The following is a 15,208-nucleotide window of genomic DNA, read 5'->3' on the forward strand; positions in this document are numbered from 1 at the left end:
CTTAAGGCCCTTCTTTTAATAAATAGGTCATTCCCCTTAAGCAATACTGATTCCTTTTTTTGTACAGAGAATAATTGTCACACAAGTTCATTTTTTAATAGTATTTTTGTTTGTTATGGCAATAGTCTAGAGATCCAAGAGGTACTGCAATTGTGCACTTAATAAATATAATATTCAGGTTCAAGCCGAAATCAGGTATTCAGTTCTCAAGATAGGAGGAAAGTGTTCAATTGATGAATAGTTACTATATGTTTTACAGCTATCAATGTTTCTAATGGTTGTACCTAGATTGATTATATTGGAGAAGTGTCGTGCAGAACTCCACATTTCAGCGGAAATAAAGGCAAACATGCATTGCCATCTCCACCAGTTTGGGCTTCTTTTCACAAAGGGAGAGAACCAATTCAACAGAAGTACCACCCATTCAGATATGGTTGACAAAAGCCTAGAAAAGGGTTTCAAGGTCAAGAACGGCGAAGTATCCTGAGAAGAATAGGACTAGGAGGCAGCTGTGTGTTCCGTAGTCAGAATTTGCTGTGCATTATATAATGTCTCCAAGATTACCTATTTCGTGCAGCGCTTACCAATGTGAAAGTAGCTAAATGGGATAGGTAGGGACCAAAGCTGATTAGCGCCAGCTGGCGGGTTTCGCAGCTAAAAGTTTTAGAACACCTTCTTTGGTTCTTTCCATGCCCCACAACCTTATGTCAGAGAAGATTCCAAAGGTTTTAAACCTGTGAGATTGCATGCATGAGAAATAGTCACACCCCTACTAATAAAAACGCAAACAACAAAACTTAAGCAAAGTATTAGTATGTATTTATGCACAATAATAAAACCACCTTTTCAAATTTAAACTGGAATCTTTAAGCTTTCGAGGTTAAACTGCCACCTCTGTATATTAAATAAATCGAAACAAAAGACAAAATAAAAACACTGCTTCAAAATAAGGAAACAAATAAATAATATAATTTACAACATGGTAGAAAAATCAGCGAGAACAGGAATTTTGTTTGCTTTATACATAAGTACACTATACAGCAATATATATATATTTATATGTATTTATAGAATCTAGAAAACATTTTTCACATCTCCAGATCAAGTTCAAAACCCCTTCAATGATATGGCTTAACTATCATTACCGAGAATTCTGCCTCCAGACATATGAGTCCTAACCTTGGCTTATCCAAAACCATTGCAATGGATGACACGACGGTAGTGCTTACATCAAGGGAGGACTGATTCCACGCTATTTACAAGTCGGAAGGAAGCTCAATTGTGCTTCAAACTTTGAAAAAGGGCTAACGAAACAAAGTGCAACAGCTCATTAACAATTAATCAGGCTTTATTATGTGGCAGTCAAGAAAATCTGCCTACCCTCTCCGACTTAAGAAGGCAATTGGGTGGAGGGACGGTTTTAACAAAGAATTTGTGTCCAGTCTGCCCACATTACCTGAAAATTACTAGTCAGAATTACTCTGAGAAGAGGTCCATGGTTGGGCTAGCACTCACATAGAACTGGAGGTGCCCACAAGGTGAATTTGGGATTAACATTTGTGGAAAGACAAGAGAGGCAGGTTGGTCTGCTAAGGCTGTGTGAGACGCACAGAGAACTTACATAAGTATATAGTAGACAAAACTCTATTACTCTATCACAACAGTTCTGCTGCCATGTAACTGGTCTGTCCTTTCGCCTTTGTGAAAGTCTGATTATCTTTTCCAGCAGACCTTTCCAAAAAGGGGTTACTGGCAATTTCTAGCATCTGTACTTGTCAATGGTCAAATCTTCTAATCCCACTGATAACAAAAATCTGGGTAAAGAGTGGAAAAGGAAGGTTGATGTGTCTGGTCCATCTTTCATGAAACGTTAGATTCTACTTTCCTTTCACGTTTCTTTGTGGAAGTAATGAACCACTTTTAGGAGGATGGAAAAGTCATGTGGCACTACTCTACTTGTACATTACTTCTTCATAGCCCTTCTAACACTTAGCTCTGGGCTAGCCCTGCTTCTTCCATTTCCTTAAATTCTTTACTTCATTAACTTATGTTAAAATAAAATAAAAACTTCTACTGTGCTGGAAGAAGGGGCAGCTTTGGATGGTGTGTACTAGGAGATCTTGCACTTCTTTAGGATGGTAATATTTTACTTAGCAGAAGATCAACTAGGAAAAAGTGCATCAAAAACTTTGTTGCATTTTACCTTTGTAAGAGAAAGTGCATAGCCAAAATAAATCCTTATAAAGAATTAAAAATGATTACAAAGGCGAACACAACCAATTAACATGTGGAACATACTGTAAGGTGTTACTGGTTAAATCCTGCATTAAACATTTGCTGTCTAGTTCGAAACTCCAGTTTGCAAAAAGGAAAGTATAATTAAAGAAGAAAGATAAGTGACAGTAAATCTAATTAAAACTTGCTAGCTGGGTAACAACCGACAGATTTAACTCATGAACTGAACATAAGAAAAGCATTATCTAGAAGCTCAACCTATGGGTTTATGGAGGGGCTACGTACCACACTGCAAGAACAATAGAATTTTATTTGACATTTTCTGAAGTCTATTGAAAACCAAAAACGTATAAGGGGTAGGTGCGGGGACATTATGAGGGTGGAGGTGAACAACTGGTGTTGGCAAAGTTAATGCCTGAACGAGGACAGAGTGCCACAGCTATGTGCTGGTGAGGGTTGACTGTGTATACTGCATACTGTGGTGGGTAAGGTTCAACTGTCATTAGAAGAGATAAAGCTGCACTGATTCTTTATAAATTAGAATGTATTCCTGTCACCAGTTGTGGAACTAAACTTGAGGGGGGTCCCCTGCAAAGTACATGGGGGGGCAGCTCCAGACCCAGTCAGGACCTATCGGGCCAGGGTCCCACCCACCGTCCATGTACAGTGCTGGAAGGGGGTTCCCCTGGAACTCGCACCTCCCTCCCCGCACAGCAGGGCTGCAGGGGCACTGTTACACCACTGCCTGTCACTACTGAAGTGAATTTTACATTTTTATTATTAACTACACAGCTGAATCCACACAACTTGTTTTGTAAAACAAAGTCAAACACACTGCTGCTTGCTTAAAGTTCTGGAAGGCTGGAGCGATCTCCGACCCAAGGAAGAGATCATGGTTGAATATAAGACATCATCACCATGTTTGCCATTACACAACACTAATGGAATATACAAGAAATAGGCATTGCAAAACTATGTTCCTAATTTGAACCCACCACTGCCTAACTCGTAGTAAATCTGGAGGCCAAGACATTGGTTTAATGATGTATGTGTCAGTATTTAGTGTGATTATATAGTTCCGAGCATTCTCGCTACAGATATTTTTAGCTAGCCCATTTTAATAATGGAAAAATACAGAGGGTAAGAGAGAATGAAAGAGGCTGACGAGTATTTAAGTCTATGATTTCACTTCTTTAGGACAGATGAAAAGGATAAGCCAGTTAAACAAGAATTGAAGACCATGCTGCTGAAGTAAGGCTTAGGCTCATGAGCCAACCTCTGCAGCATCCAAAGGCCTCTGACCTTATTCTGAATAGTGATACAGATGTACTACCTTCTAAATGAAGACAAACCTCTCCCAGTTTGGGATTCTATATTCTGTACGGATTATGTGGAAAAAGACAAACTTCTGACTGTCCTCAGAGCTGTTCTAATTAGGCACAGGCGAACATGAATGTATAACAGCACTTCTAAGTGATTGAATTAAAATGATGAGGGGTTGGCAGACATTTTAAAGAAACTAGGGATTAGTATTTACGAACCGAGGCCGGCATGGCTGCGAACTGGCATCACAAAGTGTGGAGAAGAAAAAGCAATATCCTAATATATATCACCGATTTATGACACTGGAAAAGGAAGTTCCTTGCTTTATGAAAATGAGAAATAGTACGGAATTGCAATACTGCTGAAAATAAAAAGTGTGTTAACTCTTGGCTACACAACTTTGTAGGGCATAAAGCGTGTGTTTTCGCTCTCTTTTCCCCACAAACAAATCTCTAAATATCAAGCACTACTATGCCTTCCAAAACTTTGTGTGCTTCTACTCCATTAACAAAGCATGTGATTAGAAAGCCATTGCCTAACCTCAGCAAGCTCTGGCACTGCAGGCAGGGTATTAATTTATTGTTTATATACAAAAAATATAAACACTTAGAAGAGCTCAAACGTCTTTAAATACTACAGAAAACACCTGTAAAAAGGTTGATATAGTAAATGGCTCAGAAAAGCACTATGTCAGGAAAAACCAAATAGATTAGTCATTTTCCAATAAATTAAGGAAAAGGAAGAAATATAACTCTTACCGGATTGCAATTATTTTTTTTGAAGATCTATATCCTAGTATTTCTGTATAGTTTTAGTCAAATATTATTTGCTGCCTTACACTACAATAAAACACTGCCTGGTGGGGAATGTATAAGTGAGAACCATGAATTAGTTAACAATAGAAGACCAAAAGCAAGTTGAATTGAAAGGGCCATGTCTGGCACCTGTGTTAATCAACCGTTTTTACCTTCACATTACAGGTGGGACCTGTCTCAGGGCATTTTGGGGAACGCAGGCATTTATGACAGTGGTTGGCGAGACCACAGGAACGTAATTCTATAAAAAATCTTCCTCTGTCTGTATCCCATTCTCATAATTGAGGCAAACAGGAAGCCACTTGATTCTACAGTACCAGATAGCTAAAGGCTATGCCCAAAAGTAAAGGTGAAAGGATGGTGTAAATGTAAGTAGTTAGCTATGTCTGCTTGAGAAACACATACAAAATTGTGGCAATTGCTAAATATTGTTGCGCAAATAAACAGATTATTTCGCAAAAACTGCCCTTCAATAAAGCAATGTGAATTTGTTTCAGTTTATGTAGGCCCTCATATGTGTCCTATTCGCCGATCCTGTCACAATGGCTAAAAGTGGAGGGGAGGAACGCAAAAAACTTTAAAAGAAGAGTTTGTCATTGTGTACCATTTTAAACGTTTGATTTACAACTTGTTTTTCGCTCTCCAAATGCGAAGATAGTGATGGGTTGCGAGATGCTTCAAAACCAGCATCTCCCCAGAGACGACAAACATTTTCGTAAGTCTTCAAAAGAGGTCCACCAATGCTGGAAAGATAATCAAAAGACCTAACATCCATGGTCTTTATCTTCTAGGTTAGAGAGCCCAACTCTGCACCACAAGTGTCCTCCGGTCTTGAAAGATTTGAGTTCCAGAAACCCCCTAATAATAGCACCTTGTAAAGCTCTCAGAAGAAGAAGAAAGCAATGCTTTTAGAATGGTGTAAACTGGGAAACTCTTCCTCTTAGAATGTACGTAGCTGACGCAATGCCTCTACTAACCTCATCCTGTGTGCTGTGCTGCTTCTCAGAAGCCTTAGGAGAGCACATTAAGGGCATATTACTGTTACATACAAAAAATAAAATGTGTAAAGCTGGTGCCAGTGTCAGAGTGCATATTTAAAATCAAAGGTTTCAAATGTCAGTTGGAAAAGCCTCTGGGGCTATCTCCATACCCCAAGTGCATTCGTTCAGTTCATGTGATCCATCTGCAGATTTCAAACATCCTTCCTGGCAAGAAGTACAGCTATTGGCCACTTTCTGTCTTCCCTTATACCTGATAGAAGATCTATTCAAGCGTACATACTCAAGACTGAAACGCAGCAGCTGGGAATTTCTCTGCGCTCCATGTTGCTGAATGGACTTTACAGTAATGCAGTCTCCCTTAAGTAGGCAATGCAGTGACAGTCTTAGTGAAACTGCTCATTCTACCAGGTTCCCAGCACACAGCAAAATACAAGGATCTGTACTTTGAAAGAAAGTCAGTGCTATCACTGTTTTAACACATCCCAGCGTGCTCTGCTGCATCACAGTCCATTTTCCCACATGACAGAACCCCTGCCTCTCTCTCTTTCCTGTCCAATGTCCGCTTGATGCTGTTGCTGAGATAGGTCTCCGACAGGACTGTCAAAAAGGGTGTCCCTGCGAATGGCCTCGGCGACTGAGAGCTCCTGGGCAAGGTCATTGAAGCGGGCAATGTAGTCCACACTGTTCTCGTTCATCATGCAGACCAGCTGGGAGTCAACCACCTACAGACAGAAATACAGAAAGTGAGCTAGGAGCATCGACATTAGGTCACATGTCCGCTTGCGATGAAACTAAGTATACAACACAGCTATCATAAACAATATTCAAGCAAGTTAAAAACATATTACAGGTGACGAGCCGAATCGCAACACAGGGAAGAAGCATGTTAGGACTTCTTGCGTTTGTCAATAAACGTTTTGTATAACAATCCTTGAACATTATGGATGGAATGGAGAAAGAAAGGAAACTAAGGACTTATCAACATGCTGAAGCAAGGCGCTTCTTGCAGCACCCTAATGCATACAGCAAAGCACTATAGAACAAGCATTTGCAATGCAATAGGTCTCGCATTTACGCAAGTTTAAGCTATTGGCATTGTAAATGACACTGCCTTTTATTTATGTTGTAAAAACAAAAACAAAAATAAAAGGCATTATTTGCAATGTCAATATCTCAAACTCGCGTAAAGGCGAGACCTATTGGATTGCAAATGCTTGTTTATCTTTGGTTCTGTGAAACTCTTATTTCTCTCTATAGTTTACATACTTCCCTACTTCACTTATATTTCAACATCATTTCTATCTCAACACCCTTACTCCTCTTACTTCTCATCTCTCTCTTTACTGCTCGGTTTCTCTTACTCAGGGCTACAATTACAGTCTAGCTAGAGAAGTGCAAATGTATAAAGATGAAAAGAGGGACAAAGCAGGGGACAAGATTTTGACAAACAGAATGGTGAAAATCCTTAAAGTGTCGCTTTGATTTTCACTGTTGCAGCAAAAACACCAGTAGTAAAGGTTTATATAATTTTTATTACAAATAAGCAGCAACTAAGGGTACAATTTGAAGCACCACATGCATATGATATTTTTATTATTATGCATTAGTCCAGTAAATATCTATGGTATGTGTTTTATTTTTTTTTTGCAATGGGAGCAACAAACTGGTTAGACACTGAGTTCCGCATATAATGTTGTGGTTGCAAGTGAAAGAAATCTAGCTCCAAGCTCCAAAGGAAATGGCTTTATCAATGCTTGTTCAGTCTTTCTTCTGGTACTATGTGGCTGGGGACCACAGGCAGCTTGAGCCTTTGGCTGTTTTTGCATGCTCCGAATCGATTTCTGAAGGTTTAACATATAATTTAATATTGTTTGGCATTGTGGCGGCAAGAAAGGGCGGCAAGCACAAGTTACTACTTGTGTAACGATATATCTGTAAGAGACATTAGTTAGTGATAGATTCCTTAACTTAGAATATCCCCAGGCGTCAGACTGGATCTGGAAAGATTTGCTAGCAGTACCCCTGCGCGTTAGTAGGTGACGCTGTGCGGCTCCGCGTCCGTCGCTGGCGTCGTAAGCGCCGAGATGACATCACGGAGACTACTTAGGAGCCACCCATGCGTGACATCAGTTCTGTACATGACAGGAACGCAGAGCCATGCAAGAAACGGACCACTGGTGCCAAGAAACTAGCGCCCTGAAGGGGATGACCTTAACCCTAGAAATCAGTTCACAGAACGGGGAGGATGGGTGGGGCGGGAAGGAATCTATCACTAACTAATGTCTCTTACAGATATATCGTTCCACAAGTAGTAACTTGTGCATCTGAAAGAGACACGTTAGTGATAGTTTCCTTACCTTAGAATAGATACCCCAGCAATACCAACCCCGGTGGTGGGTCTGCGAATAGATTACACCAGAAGGTCACGGAGAACAGAACGGCCAAAGAAGCCGTCTCTCCGGACCTGACTGTCAAGGCAGTAATGCTTGGTAAACGTGTGCAGCGAGGCCCACGTAGCTGCCTGACAAATGTCTTGCAAGGGGACACCGCGTCCCAAGGCAGTAGTGGCTGCCGTCGCCCTGGCAGAATGGGCATGCAACCCCACAGGAGGCTCCTTCTTAGCCACCGAGTAACAGGCCTTGATGCAGAGAACGACCCACCGAGAGATGGTCCGCTTGTGCACATCCCGACCTCTTTTGGCGCCCACTTAGCCAACAAAGAGCTGGTCATCCACCCGGAACTGGCATGTGTGCTGCAGGTAGAATGAGAGCGCATGTTTTGGGTCCAGACGGTGGAGCCTCTCTTCCTCTTTCGCAGGATGCGGAGGCAGAAAGAAGGTGGGCAAAGTGATGGTCTGCCCGATGTGGAAGGGCATGACTACCTTTGGCAAGAAAGAAGGACGGGTCCTTAAAACCACCTTGTCCGGATGAACAGAAAGGAAAGGAGGTTTGGAAGAAAGAGCCTGGAGCTCAATCACTCTTCTGGCAGAGGTGATAGCGACCAGGAAGGCCGTCTTGAGAGTGAGAAGACGCAAAGGACAGTTATGAAGGGGCTCGAAGGGAGCGCACATCAGATATGTCAAGACAAGGTTTAAGTCCTATTGAGGCATTATGAACGGCACGGGAGGAAACGTGTGAGTATGCCTTTTGGGAAACGGTTAACAACCGGAGACTTAAAAAGAGAAGGCTGATCAGGAAGCCGTAAAAAGGCGGAGATGGCCGAAAGATAACCTTTGATAGTGCCCAGAGCGGAACCCTGCTGGGCCGAAGAAAGAAGGAACAGAAGGACATCAGAAAGAGGGGCAGAGTGGGGATCCACAGCCTTAGCTGTTCACCATGCCACAAACGTGTTCCACCTGCAGGCATATACCGTTTTCGTGGAGGGACGCCTGGCTGCCAGAATGACATCACAGACTGCGGGAGGAAGATCGAAGGCTGTCAACTGCCGCCGCTCAATCTCCACGCATGGAGGTGGAGGCTGGACAGGTTCGGGTGGAGGACCGCCCCCTGCTGCTGCGACCGAAGAGCCTCCCGAATAGGCAGACGAATCGGGGGGTCGATCGCCGTGCTGAGTAGCTCGGGATAGCAGTACCTTCGTGCCCAATCCAGAGCCACAAGGATAACTTGGGCCCAGTCGCGCCGAATCTTCTTCAGCACTCTGGGCAGAAATGGTATAGGCGGAAAGGCGTACAACAGACCGCAACTCCACTTGCAACAAAATGCGTCGCCGAGCGAGTGCAGCCTTGGAAATTCCAATGCGCAGAACTGATGACATTGCACGTTCTCTTCGGTGGCGAATAGATCTAACCAAGGCTCTCCTCACTGCTGAAAGAGACCTTGCACCACATCTGAGTTCAGATGCCATTCGTGAGCCATCAAGCACCGGCGGCTGAGTTCGTCCGCCCTGGCGTTCAGAGAACCTGCCAGGTGTTGAACCACCAAGGTGATGCCTTGATGTTCCAGCCATGTCCAGAGGCGCAGAGCTTCCTGACATAGGGTCCAGGACCACACCCAGCCTTGTTTGTTGCAATACCACATGGCGGTGGTGGTTTCCGTGAACACCTGCACCACACTTCCCCGGACAGAAGGAAGGAATGCCTTCAGTGCAAGTCGGATAGCCCAAAGCTCCAAAAGGTTGATATGGAGCCGGGACTCCGCTGGAGACCAGAGTCCTCTGATCTCCGCCTCTCCCAAGTGGCCTCCCTATCCCAGAAGGGACCCATCCGTCACCACTGTGTGCTCCGGTTGGGGAAGGGAGAGGGACCGGCCATTGACCCAATCGCGATTCATGAGCCACCACTGCAATTGTCGTGCAGTGCCCTCCGAGATCTGGACATGATCGGACAGGTTGCCCTGATGCTGCGCCCACTGGAACTTCAGGTCCCACTGCAGAGACCGCATATGCCACCTGGCATGTGGCACCAGTAGGATGCAGGAGGCCATCAGGCCCAGGAACCGGAGGGCCATCCTGACTGAAACCCGGGATAGAGGCTGAAAGATCAGAATCATAGCCTGAATATCCCGGACCCGCTGCTCGGGAGGATAAACCCGAAACCACGTCGAATCCAGAACCTCTCCGATGAAGGGGAGCTTCTGACAGGGACTCAGGTGCGACTTCGGCACGTTGATGGAGAACCCCAGCAAATGCAGGAGGTCGGCCGTAGTCTGGAGGTGATTGACGACTGTGTGGGATGAGCCCGCCTTCAACAACCAGCCGTCAAGGTAAGGGAAGACTGAGACCCCTGACCTGCGACCACCGCCATCACCTTCGCGAACACCCGAGGGGCGCTGGTAAGGCCGAAAGGGAGCACGGCAAACTGAAAATGCCCCAGGCCTACCATGAACCGCAGGTAATGCCGGTGGGCCGGCAGGACGGCGATGTGAAAATAGGCGTCCTGCAAGTCCAACGCTACCATCCAGTCTCTAGGATTGAGGGCAGTCAAAACCTGAGCCAGAGTCAGCATTTTGAACTTCTCCTTCCGGAGGAAGCGGTTGACGTTCCGGAGGTCCAAGATGGGACGCAGACCCCCTTTGTCCTTCTTGGGGACCAGAAAGTAGTGGGAATAACAACCACTCCCTACTTCTGGCCCAGGAACGCACTTGATGGCCCCCTTGGCCAAGAGGGCCGTAACTTCCTGTTGGAGAGTTGCCAAGTGGTCCCCCGACATGCGGTGGTACTGAGGTGGCATGGCTGGAGGGGTGGACTGAAAGGGAAGAGAGTAACCCTAGCGGATGATTTCCAGCACCTACTTGTCCGATATAACAGCGTGCCAGTGGGGGAGGTGATGGCGGATCCTGCCACCCACTGGCGTGGGGTGCTCCACAAAGCATGGATTAGGAAGGCTTGGAGGTAGAAGCAGTGGGGGCGGAGGTGGACTGACCCCCACGCTGATTCCCAGACCCGCAGCCGCGCTGAGTCTGGTGCGGTACAGGCTTGCTGAAGGAACGTGCCTGGGCGCCTCTGCCGTGGCCACGAAAGGAATGAAAACCAGGAGTGGTTGGGCTTTTCGTGGAAAGACCCAAGGACTTGGCCGTGGCCCACGAGTCCTTAAAACGCTCCAAACAGGCGAGTGCCATCGAAGGGCATATCAATGAGCAAGCTTTGGACATCTGGCGAGAACCCGGTAGATCTCAGCCAGGTGAGACGACGAAGCGCCACAGTCGTAGAGATTGCTCTACCCAGCAAGTCTGTGGTGCCCAACCCACACCGAATGACGAACTTAACCGCATCCTTACCCTCAGCAACAGCTTGGGACAGCACAGCTTGGGTCCCCTCAGGACACTGAGGTAACGCCTGTGCAACTGTATCCCACACCGCGTGGGAATAGCAGCACAATAGGCATGCGGTGTTCACCGACCGCAGCCCCAAGCTGGCCAAAGAGAACAACCGCTTACCGAACTGCTCCAGCTTCTTAGAGTCCTTGTCCGACGGAGCCGTGGGAAAGGCACTCTGCGATGTCGAGGCTTGGATGACCAGGCTCTCAGGCGTAGGAAGAGTGGTCAGAAATGCGGGGTCACCAGACGCCGGGCGGTGACGCCTGGCGACATTCTTATCCACAGGGGCCCCTTTGGCCGGCTGCGACCAAGTGCCCAACAAGACGTCAGTGAGGGCGTCATTAAATGGTAGCAGGGGCTCCGACGAAGTGGACGCCGTCTGGAGCACTTCAGTGAGGAGAGTAGTTTTGAAGGCCACCCTAGGGAGATCAAGGTTGAGGACCTCAGCAGCCCGATGGAGCACCATCGTGTCGGAGGCGCCCTCCTCCATGAGAGGCCGGAGAGAGGCACACCCCGGGTCAGAGGAGACGTCGATGTCACCGGCATCCTCCAAGTCGTCCACCCAGTCCTGCTTGGAGTCACACTGACGGGCAGAAGGGTCCTTGGACCCCTCCCAGTCAAGCTCCACCCCTGCCGCATGGGGAACAGACCGCAGCGGCAGAACAGGAGCTGGAGAAGGAACAAACGGTGTCGGGAACGGCACCGGCCGGGGCCGAGCCGACACCGCGTTCCAATGCGGTTCCCAGGTAGGAACAAAATGGTCCTGGAACCTGGGCAAAGGTGGGACAAACTGCACCCACTACGGTGCCGGAGGCGGAGCCGAGGGAGCGCTGGACCTTGTGGTGCCGTGGCCGGAGCCAACGGTGCATGATCCTGTGGCGCTGAAGCTGGATCCGCCGGCAGCCCAACAGGATCCGGACACGGGACCGCGGGGCCCGAAGGCGACCAGCCGGAGCCTGAGGCCTAAAGAGGCTGTCCATGGTAGCAAGAAACTCTTGCACCTGTGCGGGAGTCGCCGATGGACCCGGTTAAGGTGGGTAGGCCGCGGGACTCCCGGGCTACGAAGGAGCCGCAGGGGCAGAACACCTGTCCCGTCTCGTCCGCATCCGGGGACCGACGGGGAGACGTCAGAGAACGAACACGCTTCTTCGACTTCTTTTGTGTCGTCTCTTACCCGAATCCGAGGGTGAAGACTTGGAGCCCGAGGAGCGACGACTGCGGCCCCGCGAGCATTCTCTGGAAAGGCCCCTGGACCGGGAACGGCGCTGGGACAAGCGCCGGACCTCCAGCAGCTTCCGGAGCCGCTACCTCAAGGCCTTCGGGCCATGGCCCGACAGTCTCGGGAGTCGTGGTCGGTCTCCAGGCAGTAGAGGCAGACATCGTGGGGATCCGCCACCGACATATTGTGACGGCAGGCACCACAAGACTTAAATCCAGGCATCCCTACATGCATCAAGGAAACCAAAATTGTACCGGAGACAAAAGTTTCAAAAAGGTTAGTCAAAAAGTGACTAAAGGACGTTCTCTAACCGGATCTGCGCTTTCTGGCGCAGAAAAAGAAAGAACTGACGTCAGCGCGCATGGGTGGCGCCCAAGTAGTCTCCGTGATGTCATCTAGGCGCTTACGACGCCAGCGACGGACGCGGAGCCACACGACGCCACCTACTGACGTGCAGGGGTACTGCTAGCAAAACTTTCCGGATCCAGTCTGACGCCTGGGGATATTCTAAGGTAAGGAATCTATCACTAACGAGTCTCTTTCAGATAGAGGTAATTAATGCAAAGTTGTACCAAACATGGGGCCCCAAAATATATCTTACACACAGGCACACAGTCTCACACATCTCGGTAGCACCAACAGCTCACACGTCTACATGTAATTACACGCACGCACACACAAACCCACCTGCTGGTCCCTACTCGTGGACACACACACCTCCAGGTCCCTACTCACAGACACACACACACACAGACACCACCTGGTCCCTACTCGCAGACACACACACCTCCTGGCCCCTACTCACAGACACACACACCTCCTGGCCCCTACTCACAGACACACAAACCTCCTGGTCGCTTTTTCCAGACACACGCACACACATATATACAGGGCCTTATCCCTTCTCGCAGATACACACACCACCTTGTCCCTACTGGCAGACGCACAAGCACACACACATGCACACATCCTGGTCTCTACTCACAGACACACACACCCCTATGTCCCTACTCGCAGAAACATATGCACACACACATAACGACGTCCTGGTCCCTACTTGCACACACCTCTTGGTACCTAGTCGCAGACATACACACCACCTGGTCCTTACTCGCAGATACACACACCTCCTTGTCCCTACTCGCAGACACTCACACCTCCTGGTCCCTACATACAGACACGCACACTTCCTTGTCCCTACTCACAGACACACACCTCCTTATCCCTACTCACAGACACACACACCTCTTGGTCCCTACTCACAGACACCCACTTGCGTTGGTTTCTGCCTTCGAACACAGTCAGGTGTACAATTCACTCCCCATGGTCATGACATTTGCCCCTCGCTGGGAGCCAGACTGGGGTAACTGGACCCCTCTTCTGCCCATGAGCAGTGTCTCCCTGGACTGAACGTCCAGTTAAAATAGGACAGACATTAAAATTCCTGTCTCACGTCCAAACATTGGCCCTGGCTAGTCTGGCCTGAAAGCGAGCTGCAGTGCAGCCACCATTTAAAGATACAGGCCTGCCCTGCGGTCAGGTGTGGCTCAGCGAGCTGGAATGTAAAGTGATGAAGGCTGCCAGTGTCTTTAGGAACATCTTCAAATTGTATCTAATTCGTCGCAGCACTGATCAGCCTGTTTCTAAGCGCTTTCGGCTGTGGCAGAGAATGGAAGTGCAGAGATTACCATGTTAAATGCCTTTTTCATTAAAAAAAATGCAGCACGCTTGCTTTCAAATCTATAAATTAATCTGATAGGTGGAGCGTGTGGCCTTGAAATGGCGTGAGAGGAGTGGATGGGAAATAATGACATCTTCCCCTCCCCCTTCAGACGGCCCTGCCCACCAGGATCATATTTACATTTTCGAGGTCCTGGCAGGACTTTATTTAAAATATTCACACAGACTTTTCTACGATAAACTGTGCATAGTAATAAAGCCCTGCATTTGACCATAGACAGTGAAAGGGTTAAATAGATCAGGTGATCGTTCATGAACACAAGAGAGCACACGTTTCTTATTTTTACATTTAAATCATTTCGATTTCTGGAACACAGAGAAGAAATGACGTGCACAGAATCACAGGATGGTTGGTCATGTGCTGTAGCCGGGATCAAAACCCAGGTCTGCAGGGTCTCAGGTGAAGCATTTTAGCCACTCGACCACCTACTGCTTAACTTAGAAGAGCGAGACAGCTTTCAACACAGCAGAGTGCCCGGTTAAGGCGTATAGAGCTTGTTGAAAGTGGGAGCCCTGGTTCACTGCACTTAGTCCATCAACCATTTCACTATGGTTCTGTGAAGTGAAGTCCTTTCACTAACACAAAGGTTACAAGTGCATTCATTCTCCTCTGGGAATCTGTGTCAAGCTTGACGGTCTTTTGGGCGGGGATTCAAGATGGATGTGGCTTTAGGGCCAGAGCCTCCGATTTCGGAACTAGGGAACAGGTTCGAGTCTTGGCGTCACTAAACACCCTGTGATTCTGGGCAAATACGGGGCTAGAGCAGGAGCTGCCCCCAGCTCCACCCGAAGCAGCTCGGAAGACTGTTTACAGCGCAGCTCCCGCACCACGGGGGCAGCCTGCCATCCTCACCCACGGAGGAAAGCTCGGGCACCGATCTCCTGCCCTGGGCGGCTGCAGGCATCCCATCACCAGAGAGCGCAGCTCCTGAGCCTGGTTTTATCACCTCACAGCCCCGAGCACGGCCTCAAACATGCCACCCCGCGCACACCGCCTCAAACGACAAGCGCTCCCAGGCATCCGCTGTTTATTTTTGCATCGGGCTTTCACTTTAAAGTGAAAGCGAGATGCAAAACAAACACGCAGCGCCATGTCTCCTT

General features: G+C 47.7%; 1 protein-coding gene across 4 annotated transcripts in view; it reads right to left on the reverse strand.

Moving 5' to 3' along the window:
* Positions 1-797: 797 nt before the first annotated feature.
* CRAMP1 (cramped chromatin regulator 1) overlaps positions 798-15,208 on the reverse strand; it is a 1,093,426-nt gene continuing 1,079,015 nt past the window's right edge. For all 4 annotated transcript variants that reach the window (XM_085628165.1, XM_085628163.1, XM_085628164.1 and 1 more), the window contains one exon: positions 798-6,096. In XM_085628165.1, coding sequence (XP_085484291.1) covers positions 5,875-6,096 — 222 coding nt within the window. In that variant the 3' untranslated portion in view covers positions 798-5,874. The remainder of the gene's footprint in view (positions 6,097-15,208) is intronic.

The sequence above is a fragment of the Triturus cristatus genome, chromosome 10 (assembly GCF_964204655.1).
Source record: "Triturus cristatus chromosome 10, aTriCri1.1, whole genome shotgun sequence".
NCBI classification, from domain to species: Eukaryota; Metazoa; Chordata; class Amphibia; order Caudata; family Salamandridae; genus Triturus; species Triturus cristatus.